Source organism: Cystoisospora suis (genome assembly GCF_002600585.1).
Source record: "Cystoisospora suis strain Wien I chromosome Unknown contig_108, whole genome shotgun sequence".
Taxonomy (NCBI): domain Eukaryota; phylum Apicomplexa; class Conoidasida; order Eucoccidiorida; family Sarcocystidae; genus Cystoisospora; species Cystoisospora suis.
Window position 1 is genome coordinate 3,615 of NW_027152910.1, and position 11,901 is coordinate 15,515.

Consider the following 11,901-nt stretch of genomic DNA (forward strand, 5'->3'; position numbering starts at 1 on the left):
TAAATAGATAGATAGATAGGTATCTACGCTTGAAGAGAAAGTCCTGGAGAAAGAGAGAAACAAGAAAAGAAGACCTGGTAAGATTCTAGCAAGAGAAAAGAAAAGAAAGAAGAAAAAGAGAAGTCCACACGCTGTATATACAATTGAAGCTCCTGACGAGCGAAGAAAGAAAAACGGCTTCCATCTAAGTCTTCTCTACGAACTCTAAGAAAGCAGAGGGAGAGAGAAAGATAGGTGTTTGATAGATCTCTCAATTCTTCATTCTTTCTTTCATTTCTCTTTCTATACACCCTCTGCAATCCACGACGGAAAGAAGGAGAAAGAAGAGGCTAGTGCACTAAAACGAAACAAAGTCTCATCGAGCTCGATCCGTCCTCTTCAGTCTAAATCCTTTCTTTCTTTCTTTCTTCCCCGAGCTCCCCCCTATCCTATTTCCTGCAGTCTGGTGTATGTACACCTCCTGCTGCTCGCATCATACCAGTCTCTCGACCTATGTATTGAAGAAGTAGTTCTTTCTTTCTTTCCTTGTTTTTTCTTTTCTTCGTTTCGTCAGTTGTATTATGGGGGCTTTACCTTTTGAGAATTCTCCTCGCATCTTCGAGATGTTCGGCTGTGATTCGATGGGGCGCCGCTGCGACAATCGACTTTCCCAATCGAATCTCTGGACCGCTAGCTGGGGGTATACGCCCTATGGGACATTTTAAACGAACCTCTTGAGGTAACTTAAAACGGACAGGACCTACCATCTTCTCTCTCTCTCTCGTTCGCTTCCTTCTCCTGTGCTTTTCCCCCTTTCCTTTTTCTTTCTTGCTCTCTTTCTTGAACGAATGGCAACAGGAGAGGAGACAGAAAGACGATGATAAAGAAGAAGAAGAAAGAGGAGTGAAGGTATTGTACAAGATGAAGAAGGAAGATGCCTCAGCCGTGGAGAAGAGAGTGAAGAGAACGAGATATAGAGACAAAGAGAGAGAGAGGAAAAGCTCGCAGAAGGAGGGAGAGATAGAGATGGAGTGGCGTGAGACAAGGGAAGGTGTAGGCTTTCTTGAGAGAGATACACATACATGAAGCGAAGATACATAGACAGGTACTAGAGAGACAGAGAGAGAAAGAGATAGACAGAGATATAGGAAGAGAAAAGAACACGTTGAAAGGAGAGAGATACAGAGAATGGCAGAAAGAGATTTAGGCAGACAACTGAAGAGAGAAGAGAGAAAGACACTCGAGAAGGATGGAGAAGGAGAAGTGATGGGATAGAAAAGAAGAAGAGAGAAATGCCAAGGAAGTCTCTCTCCCGCAGAACGGAAGGATGAACAAAGAGAGATGGAGAAAGAAGAAGAAAAGAGGATCCTGTAGTAGTGACGACAGAGAGAGAAGAAGAAAGACACTTATTCAACCCAGCTCTCAAACAACGGCTCGCACTCTCTTGATCTCGAGGAAGAAGAAAATGGAAAAAGAAGGAAAGAAAAGAAGAAGAATTGACGATGAATAAGGAATGAGAACACTTAATGAAGAGAATTTGGAGAAGGAGTCTTCTTCTTCTTTTCTTCTTCTTCTTCTTGCTAGACTTCTCTTTTCAGTTCATTATTGTCTACGTGCTTTCTTTCTCCAGTTTCCTCCTCCTCGCCAGCCTATCTCTAAGCAGCATGTGCATGCAGTCCAGATATAGATGCAAACTTCTTACTCTCAAAGTCGTCTTTCTTCTGTCATAACTCATCTTCCATGTCATTCTTCTTCTCCTTTGCAAAAGTGGCTCTGTCTCTATCTACCCAAATCTCATATGACGCCAGTCTCTCCTTCCTTTTCTTGTAGCCCTTCCTCCTTCGTCTCAAGAAGAAGAAAAGAAACGAAAGATTTATGCTACACATACGTACAGCAGAGATATACAGAAAAACGGATGTACATAGATTCCTGATAGCGAATGCATGCATTCTCTCTCTGTCTCTCTTCTCTTGGTACACAGGAGCTAGCTGTCCCCTTCATCCTACCGGCCGAAGAGAGGAATCTCCACAATTGAAGACACCCCGCCCCGTACACTGGCAATACACATACAAATAGAAACTTTTTCTTTCTTTTCCTCCTCTTCGAACTCCATCACGTAATACCTCCACACGTGTCTATCTGTCTATTCCTGTCCCTCTTTTTCTTCCTTACCGGGGAGCTCTTGTACATAGAAAAGGTCTTCTCTCTAGCATGCTTGCTCTCCACTTAGTAGGTGTGACAAAGATAGATCCTTTCTTACACGCTGTCAGTTCTATTGAACTTGGGGGGTTCTTCCTGACAATATCCCTATCCTCGCGGGCCAGGATAGACATGTGGAGAAAAGTAGATAAAGAGAGAGAGATAGATAGACGTCTAGATAGAGATAGAAAGCATGTTGTCTCTCTCTCCAAGAGGTTTCTCTAGCTCGCTTGAAAAGGAGAGTCATTCACACTTCATGGGGCTTCTTCTCATTTCTTCTCTCCTTCTTCTCGCTACTCCCCCTATCGTCATACAGCTCCTTCACTACTGCTACTGGGAGAGTTACGACTGTGTATCTTCTCCTCCGCTTGGACTTCGGAAGTTCTTTTGATCGGTCTTTCTTTTATTCTGCAGAGTATAGCTTTATCTATAGCTCTAGAGACTCTATCTCTCTGAAGAATGAAAGAAAAGAGGGACCTATGGAAAGTAGATGTGTATGGAGAGATCGATGACCCACACCTCTGCTAAGACTTCGTCAACACATAACAATGCCGAGGTAATATGCTGCAGCTCTTTCTTTCTCACTCTTTCTTTCTTTCTTTCTCACTCTTTCTTTCTTTCTTTCTCACTCTTTCTTTCTTTTGCTGTGTGTTTTCTTTCATTTCCTTTCCTGAAAAAGAGTGCGGTGTATGTACAGAGGAGCCGAGGTCGATGGGGGATTCGGTTGAGTACGTCTTCAACAGCAGTTTAGTCCTTTACAGGCTCTATCCACGTGTGTGTCCTTTCAAGCTCTTTACAGAAAGCCTTGGACCTCCAGACATCTATCAACATAGAGATATTTCTATCTATCTACGTTTACAAAGATGTAGTTAGATCTCTCCATATCTTTCTATGTGTATGTATCTGGGCAGTAGCTAGATAGATAGAGAGATAGAGGAGGTCGTAGATCATATCAGTCGTTGATAGGAGACACCCCCGCGGTCACATGCCAGAAGAAGAAGAAGCAAGTCATTCCAAGAGAAAAAGGAGAGAGATGGAAATGTAAAAGACTTTTGATAGAGGAAGGAAAAAAGAGAAAGAAGGAGAGAAACGAAAGAAAGAAGAGGAGAAGGTTTCTAGAAAGAAGAGACACATCCAAGAAAGAGGAGAAAATCCTTCCTCACTTTCTTCTCTTTCTTTCCTCTCTCACGAACTGCTCCCCTCTCCATCCTCTCGCCTGTCTAAAGATCGCCTTAAGCATACACAGGGAGAGAGAGAGAATAGACATAAGTTTCTTCTTCTTCTTCTTCAAGACACATCTCTCTCTGTCATTCTCTCTCTCTTCCTGGCTAGATTAATAGATAAGATAAATGTAGCCCCGCTCTTGGATCTTTTCTTTCTCCTTCTCTTGTATTCTTCTACTAAAGAGAGACCGCGGAAAACGTCACAGTTCGACAGAAATCTATAGAAGGAAAGAAAGAAAAGATCGTAAGTATGAAACACCCCAAGCCGAGAAAGCCTCTTCTCCTTTTCTTGTTTTCTTCTGTAGAAGAAGGAGAATGAAAGAGGGAGACGCCTCTGTAGGGTTCGGCTTATATAAGGAGAAGAGCCAACTTCATCCAGCCAGGGAATGTCTCTCTCGCTGAAGAGTTGACATGAAGAGCCGAGACGGAGAAGCGATATGAAGAGACATGTGTACATCTATATGTACTTGACAAGAACGAGAAGAAGAAAAAGTATTTGCTTGAAAAGAAAGAAAATGACGAAGAGAAGACGAAGAAGAGGAATGAGAAGGCTAAGAAAAGAAAGATGGCTTCTCTTCATCTACTCCTTGAAGAGCATCTACAAGTGTCTCCACTTCCTCATATCTCTCTCTCTATCTCTCCTTTAAGAGCCTTGACAAGATGAGAGAAGAAAGAAGAGGAAGAAGATTTCTCTCTCTCTCTCTGAGACGGAAGAGTCGAATAGACGCAAACAGAGCAGACTTACACACTATCTATCTATTTATCTACCTAGATACACATAGAAAGAGATGTGTATATAGATAGATAGGTAGATAGGTAGGTCTTGTCTTTTTGCGTCTATTCTTTTATTCTTTCATGCGTGCGTGTAGAGATCTTCTTCTTCCTCTTCATCTTCTGTGAAGAGCTGTAGAGCGTCGTTTGCCGCTTGTGTCATTCTTCTTATCTCTCCTCCTTGAGAATACCTTTGCGAAGAAGAAGAAGATGCGAGAAAGAAGCTCGGGGTTCTCTCTTTCTCTTCACTGTCTTTTTCTCCTCTTCCTCTTCCTTGTCCTTTCTTTCTTTCGTGTTCCTCTTGAAGCGAGGTGGACGGCAACGTCCTTTGTCGATCGAGAAAGACGCGCTTGAAGATTCTCTGGAAATCTTGGAGAGAGAGGCGTCCGTCTTGATCTAGATCTCCTTCTCTTACCATGAGTGCGATATCTTCCACAGACAAGTCGCTCCCTACTGAAGCTCCTGCTCTCTTCACGTCTTCTACCGTTATATAGCCTAGATCCATTCAACAGGACAGACAGAAAGAAAGAAGAGAGAAGATAGAAAGAAAGAATGAGAAGAGAAAGAAAGAATGAGAGGAGAGAGAGAGAGAGAAGAAAGAGAGGGAAGAAGAAGAAAGAAGGTGGGACAAGGAGCAAGAGAGATAGGTTGGCATGCAGCCCTTAGGCCAAGCTATGCAAGAGAGACATTCACACACGGAGATATACATACAAGCAACAGTTCTCCTATCTTTAATCTACCTATCTAATAGTGAGACAGAGAGAGATAGACAAGCAGATGTAGATGAATACATTGAAGATAGATAGCTAGATTGCTACACGTGTAGACCCACATGTCTAGAAAGATAGCCAATTAAAATGAAGTAGGTAGACAGCAAAAAGAGAGATCTCTACATGCATACAGGTGCGGAAAGATCCAGACATTTCCATAAGTAAATCTAGGGATACGAAACAGATAGAAGAAAGAGAGAGAAGAAGAAAAGACAAGGCCACCCCAGGTAGATAGAGAGAGAGAAAGAGAGGGAGGTCGGTATGTGTGTGCTTGTGTACCTTTATGACTTGTATCGAAGAGATGAAAGATTTCTTCGATCTCTTCCTGAGAAGTTTGGGTCTTCTGCCCTTCATGCTTGTGTCTCCACTCGTCGATAAGAAACTTCTGAAAGCTCTCAAATGTAAAGAAATACAAAGAAGAAGAAGAAGTGAAGAGCTCGCCCTTCTTATCCTCTCCTCGACCTTCTCCTTCTTCTTCTTCTCTCTTAGTGCCGAACCTTCTCAGTAAGACATCATTCTATATGCAAAAGAAAAAAGAGAGAAAGAGAGAGAAGTGGTGGAAGAAAGAGAAAGCAAGAAAAGAGAAAGGAAGGAAAGAAAGAAGGAAGAAGAGAGATAAAGAGACAAGGAAAGAAAGAAAGGAGAGAATGCCTGTCTTGGAAGGGAAAGGAAAGAAAACGGGAGAACACAAGCAACAAGACGCAACCTTAATCAAGACTGATCGATCTCTCTCCTCTCTCACACTTCCCATCTATCTCTCTATCCTTAATCCATCTCTTTCTTATCAGAGTTACTTTAGAAGCAGGAACGTGATAGAAGAAGAGAAAGACCGTAAGAAACTTTCCTATCGCGACAAAGACGGAGAGATAGAGAGGCGTAGCGATAGAGAGACTGTACGTGAAGGAGAGGGAGCGACACGGGCGACCTCCGAAGAAGAGGAAAAGCGAGAAGACGAAGAAGAGAAAGAAAGAAATTTCTACGAGAAAGAGAGAAAGAAACGTATCCTTTCATCTCTTCACGTATCTAGGACAGAAACGAAGAAGGAGAGAAGAGTGTCATCCTAAGAGAAGAAAGAAAGAAGAAAAGGCGACGAAGACAAAGAGAGAGATAGACGTATATAGCTATATCTCTATACATCAATTTACTTACCGTATAGTCGTTGGATTGGACGCCTAGAGCTAGGCAGGCCGATCTTAATTCTCTTAGGTCGATTCTCCCGTCGCCATCCCGATCAAAGAGAGTAAAGGCCTTGAAGATTTCTTCGCTTCTTTGGTTGAGAAGAGGAGAGGAATTGCTCTTTTCGTTCTCCTTGTTCTTTTTATGTGGAAAAGAAGAAGATGAAGAAGAAAGAACGGGAGGAGTAGACTTCCTTACAGACATCTTTCTTTCTTTCTTTCTTTCTCTCTTTTTCTTCTTTCTTTCTTTCTTTCTTCTTTGCCTCTGTAGATAAGAGAGTGTCTTGCGAGATCGGCCTCTCTTGCTCTTTATTGCAGGAGAAAGAGAAGAAGGAAAGAAAGAGAAGAAAGAATGAAAGAAGGAAGAAAAGAGGCAAGACTGAATTGAATGAAGATACAAAAAAGAGAAAGAAGAGAAAAGAAAAAGTTTCTTCCTCTTTTGTTTATGTTACGTTAACACAGAGAGACGCGAGAGGATAGGAGACGAGACACGCCAGTGACACGGGCGCGGATGGCTGGCTGGCCGTCTCCTTTCTATTCCGTTGACTGAGAGATCATCGATTCTCACGTCGATACTCATGGGCTTTCACAAGAAGAAGAAGAACGTCGATCGATCTCCAGAAGAGAAACATACGTAAAAGAAAGAGGAAGAAGAAAAAGGCAATCTTTCTTTCTTTCTTGTGAAGCTCTTTAAAGAAGAGAAGAGAGAGAAAAAGTTAATTCCTCCTCTTGATGGATGAAGAAAGAGTCTGAAGAAAGTAGGGGAAAAGAAGAAGCTTTTGAAGTCATGACATATACACACAAGTCCAGAGAAGAGAAGAAGGTCCGAAAACGAGAAAAAGGGAAAGGAAGAAAGAAGGGAGAGGAAAAGAAGAGAGAGAGAAAGAATGAATGAAAGAGTAGAAAGACAGAAAGAAGAAGAAAGAAGACGAAGAAGAAGACTGTTCGAAAGGCAAATAGGTGTTTACTTTCTTTCTTTCTTTCTTAGCAAGTATGAAATATTACAAGATTCTTCCTCTCTTCTTCTTTCTACTTTTTCTTCCTTCTTCTCTATGAAAAGTTACCTTCAGGCCACACAAGAAAGAAAGAAAGACACCTCTCCAAGCTTCTTTACTTCTGACGAAAAGAAGAGCAAGGCAGAGAAATTCTACAAGAGGAAGAAGATAGAAATATGCCAAGAAAGAAAAGAATGGTCTTCTTCCTCTTCTTCGCTTCTCACTTGAGAGATGTGAAAGGAAATACAGCACACACCGGAGGGGCCGTGGATCAACAAGAGAAGAGAAGAACGTTAGTCTCTACAGAAAAGAAAAGCTGTCTGGAAGATAGAGAGAGAGAGAAGAGAAGAATTACTTCGAAATTAAAAAGGAAAGAAAGAAGAAAAGGTTAGGAAGAGGAATGAGAGGAAGACATGAAAAGAGTGTCTTGTGGGTAGAGGGAAGTTCATTGCATGCGCATGCAGTCCAAATCAGAAAAATTGGTTAATTGAACAAGAAGTCCTTCGTATGTTTTGATCTCTATTGAGAGAAAAGCCTTAGAGTTGTCTACTCATTATATTAACACATTCCCCGCGTTTTATCTTTACAGCTAAGGAGAAGAAGAAGAGAAAGAAAAGAAGAAAAGAGAGACGGATGAAAGAAAGACAGAGAAAGAGAGATAGATAGAGATAGTAGCATGCCATCATTCAACGCGATCTCTCTCCCTTCTTTTCCCTTCTCAAGACCCTCTTCTTCTTTCTTTCTCTTTCTTTCTTCTGTTTAAGCACTTGTCTTTGTCTGAACTTTTTCTTTTCTCTCGCTAGATCTCGACAATCGTTTCTCTTCTCTTTCTCCCGGAGAGTCTCGATCGATTGATCGAGAGAGAAACATCGATGGCTATTATCGATCGATACACCGAGGGAGGGAGAGACAAGGGGCGACAGCAAGTCAATTGTCGTCTGAGAGAGAAAGATGAAAAGTAAGAAAGGAAGACTTTCTCTTCCTTTCTCTTCTTCTTTTCTTTCCCCTTTCTTTCTTTCTTTCTACGTTGGCTGAAGAAGAAGAGAAAAGAAGAAAGAAGAGAAAGTAAGGATGTGCAAGTGATGCCTAAGACGTTCTCGAGAGAGTAGACTTTCGATCATTTCTACACAGTCATACCTGTCTTCTCATTTAGTCATAACTAAACTAGGAGAAGAAGAAGAAGATTCTTCTCTTCTTTCTTTTCCTCTCCTTTTCTTTCTAATTCTTTCTCATCCAAGTAGAAAGAGAAAGGACGGGAAAAAGAAGAGAAGAGAGGAGAATGATAAGAAAGAAAGAAAGAGAGATAGAGAAGACAGGGAAATGGATGTGTTTAAGATGAGGCATCTCAAGTCACCTCTTGTCTCTCGGGGATCTGCAAGAGGAGGAGAAGAAGAAGAAAAGAAACACTTCTCTCTTCCTTCTCTTCTTCTTCGTTCTTGTTCTCTTTCTTCTTCTTCTTCTTTTGCACTGTATCGACACACAAGAAGAGAGACGCTTATCAAACAAAGAAGAAGCGCACCCCTAACACCGAGCTTCTCCTCTTTTTCTTCTTCTTCCTCTTCTTCTTCTTCCTCTTCTTCTTCTTCTTCTTCCTCTTCTTCTTCTTCTTCTTCTTCTTCTTATTCTTTGTACTATTCTAAGCAAGAGAAGAGAAGAAGGGTATTGGAGGGAGCTGCGAGAAGAAGAAGAGGAAGTCTTTTAGCTCCTCCTAGTAGCTGTGGATGTGCATGTGAATCTCTTCCATTCTCTTGTTTATGTCGGCGGGATAAAAAGGATCTTCGCCTCTCCAGTAGGCAAACGTCGAGACTTCATTCTTCTTCTTCTTCTTCTTCTCTCTTGCGTAGTCATGAGACCTGTGTATTTGCTCCTCTTCTTCCTTTTTATGGTGCTCCCTGTATCGCGTCTTCTTCACTAGGAGTGGTCTCGAGAGTTTCTCCTTCTTCTGCCTTGCCCTTTTGTCGATGGTATCACATCTCTCTTTTCTCTCCTATCTCGACCTGCGCTAGACAGAGAGAGGTTTCGTTCAAAGATTTAACGAGAGAATGGTCTGATAGGAAAATCCCAGAAAAGAGAAGAAGAGCAAGAATAGGCACGAACATAATCTATTCCGGAGTTCCTCATAGAAAGAAGAAGAAGAAGAAAGAAAAAGAAGAAACAGGGGAACCTCCTCCTTATGTCTCTTCCTTCTCTCCTTCTTTTCTTTTCCTCTCTTCCCTCCGTCTTTATTCTTCTTCCTTCTGTAGCCATTCTTCTTCTTCGTCATCTTTCTCTCGCCCTTCTTCTTCTTCTTTTCATCCCTCTGACTCCGGTTTAACAAGCTTGAAGAGTGCGGCGAAAGAAAGCGAAGAAAGAGAAAAAGAAAAAGAAGAAGGACCGAGGAAGATAGAAAGAGAAAGAAACAATGAAGAGACAAAGATAGAGAAAGAAAGAGAAAGAGAAGAAGAGAGACTAAAGACCGAGGTCTTTGTCAAGATGATAAAGGAGCTAAAGAAAGATGCTAGAGAGAAGAGGCCGTGCCGTTCATCTTCCTCTTCTTCTTCTTCTTTCTCTCTTCAGCAGTCTTCTTTTTCTTTACACGAAAGTAGAAAGAAAGAGTGTTTTGAAAGGAAAAGAAAAGAAGAGAAGAGTCAATTCTTTATCTCTTCTCTTCTTCTAAATTCTCGGTCTCTTCTTACATCGATGGATGAGCTAACGAAGGCTCTTCTTCTCCCTCTCTCTTCTTCTTCTACGACAGCACCTGGAAGAGTCTGTCCTCTCTCTCTGAAAGAAAGAAAACCTTCTTCTTCTCCATCTTCTTCTCCTTCTCTTTCTTCTTTGTCTTCTTCATCCTCGTCGGGAAATCTTCATTGGGAAGGAAAAGAAGAAGAAGCAAATAAGAAGAAGAAAAGGAAAATTTTCTTCCCTGCGCCCGATGGAAATCCTGCCTTATCTCCACACCGTCCAGACATCTCCATTGTTTCACAGTCACCTATAAGCGAGAGAGAAGAAAGAAAAGAAGAAGAAGAAGAGAGAGAGAAGAGGACGAGGAAGGAGGTGTATATACACTGGAATCGTATAGGACGTATATCTTCATGTACAGCAGATATTCTTCATGCCCTAACACTGTCTTTCACTTCTTCTTCTTCTTCTTCTTCTAAGAGACACCTCTCTAGAGATCTTCTTCTCTCTCCTCTTGTTAATGCAAAGAAAACAGATTCTCTACCCGTTCTTTCTTCTGTAGCAAGACCGTGTCTGTCGTCTGCTGTACATACACCTTGTAGCTCGGCGTTTTCGCCTTCTCACCCGCATGCTGTAGGTCACCTTGGCCTTTACGTGGGAGAGAAGAAAAGAAGAGAAAGAAAAGAAGGAAGAGAGGAGGAAAGGCCTCGAAGAGTAGGGAGTGCGAATGATGTTTTACAAGAGAAGATGAGAGATGCATGTCTTCGGCTTATATTAGGATTACTTTATTCGGTGGATGGACTGAAGATAAGAATGATGAAAAGAAAAGAAGAGGCAAAGACAAAGGAGAGAAGAGAAGAAGAGGATTTATCTGTTAAGAAAGAACTTGTTTCTGTAGGAGACCCACGGCACGTCATTTCTCTTCTCTTCTGCCTAGCGAGATGCCAAAGGCTCGTCTCTCTCACGCACAAGACGTCTAAGCATCTCTCTCTCTCTTCTTCTTCTTTCTTCTTCTCTTCGTCTTCTCCTCCTTCTTTCTCATCTTTGTATGAGATGTCTGATAAAGATCTGATGGGTCAGTTCGTAGATAAGACGAGGAAAGAGCTTCCGTTCTATCTGGATAAGATAAAGGCCGATCTACAAGATCTTGATCTTCCTTTAGATGGCAGAGTCATCTGCAACTTAGCATGGTCTCTAGGGACACTCAAGCCTCTTCTTCTTCTCTCTCCTTCTTCTTTTGCTTTTTGTGTTTCTCATGAAACCCGTTCCTCTTATCCTCTTGCTCTTTCCTCTTCTTCGTCTTATTCTTTGATTGAAGAGGTCTTAAATAGGATTAGCTTACGCCTGAAGAAAGAAGAAAAAGAAGAAGGTCTCTCATCTCTTCATATAACTCCACATGCCTGGGTCCATACACTGCTCTGGTCTGCATGCATGACTGAATTCTATTCACGAGATTTCTTTCAAGTCCTGTCTCGTCTCATTCTCTCTTCTTCTTCTTCTTCTCCTCGAGGAGAGTGTGTTAGGGTTTGGCGACAAGACCAGGAGGAAAGAGAAGAAGAAGAAGAGAAGAGAGAGAACAAGAAGAATCAGCAGAAAGAAGCCATTGGTATATCTTTTCAAGAAAGAAGAAGGAATGCTAATTCCTCTTTTGTGGATCTTCTAGATTCTCGGGGTGTATCGACAGCTCTCTGGGGCTATGCAAAGATGCTCCTATTGCTATTTCATCGGCCTCGCTCTTCAAGAGATCAGAATTCTACAGATTCTTTTTCTTCTTCTTCGTCTCTTTCTTTCTTTTCTTCTTCTTCTTCGTCTGCATTGGCAACCTACTCGAGAGAGACTTCTCTCCATTTGGACGCCTTCTATGCTTTACTCTACGTTCAATCGAGGTCTCTGGCGAGGAGCCTTTCTTTGCAGGAGGAGGAAGGCGAAAAGAAGAGGGAGAAGGACAAGAGAGAAGAAGACGAAGAGATGATAGAAGAGAAAAAGAAGAAGAGAGGAGAAGAAGAAAAGAAGGAAGAAGACGAGACGGAGATGAAGAAGATGAGGAGGAAGGACGGACGCGAAGGCGAACAAGCGAGAGAGATCTCGTGGAATGAGAAGAAGAAAGAAGACGAAATCGCCTATGAAGATG

General features: G+C 42.0%; 2 protein-coding genes across 2 annotated transcripts in view; both read right to left on the minus strand.

Annotated features, from left to right (window-relative positions):
- Positions 1-1,857, minus strand: part of CSUI_000232 (50s ribosomal protein l16) — a 4,259-nt gene extending 2,402 nt beyond the window's left edge. Inside the window, exon 1 of the mRNA XM_068060466.1 lies at positions 574-1,857. Within this exon, the coding sequence (XP_067927556.1) occupies positions 574-746 (173 nt within the window). The 5' untranslated portion in view covers positions 747-1,857. The remainder of the gene's footprint in view (positions 1-573) is intronic.
- Positions 1,858-2,807: 950 nt separating this feature from the next.
- CSUI_000233 (ef hand domain-containing protein) lies at positions 2,808-8,426 on the minus strand. Its single transcript, XM_068060467.1, has 3 exons — positions 6,092-8,426; positions 5,222-5,459; positions 2,808-4,667 (listed from the first exon to the last, which is right to left on the minus strand). The coding sequence occupies exons 1-3, from the start codon at positions 6,320-6,322 to the stop codon at positions 4,255-4,257; spliced, it is 882 nt and encodes a 293-aa protein (XP_067927557.1). The 5' UTR covers positions 6,323-8,426; the 3' UTR covers positions 2,808-4,254.
- Between the last annotated feature and the right edge of the window lie 3,475 nt (positions 8,427-11,901).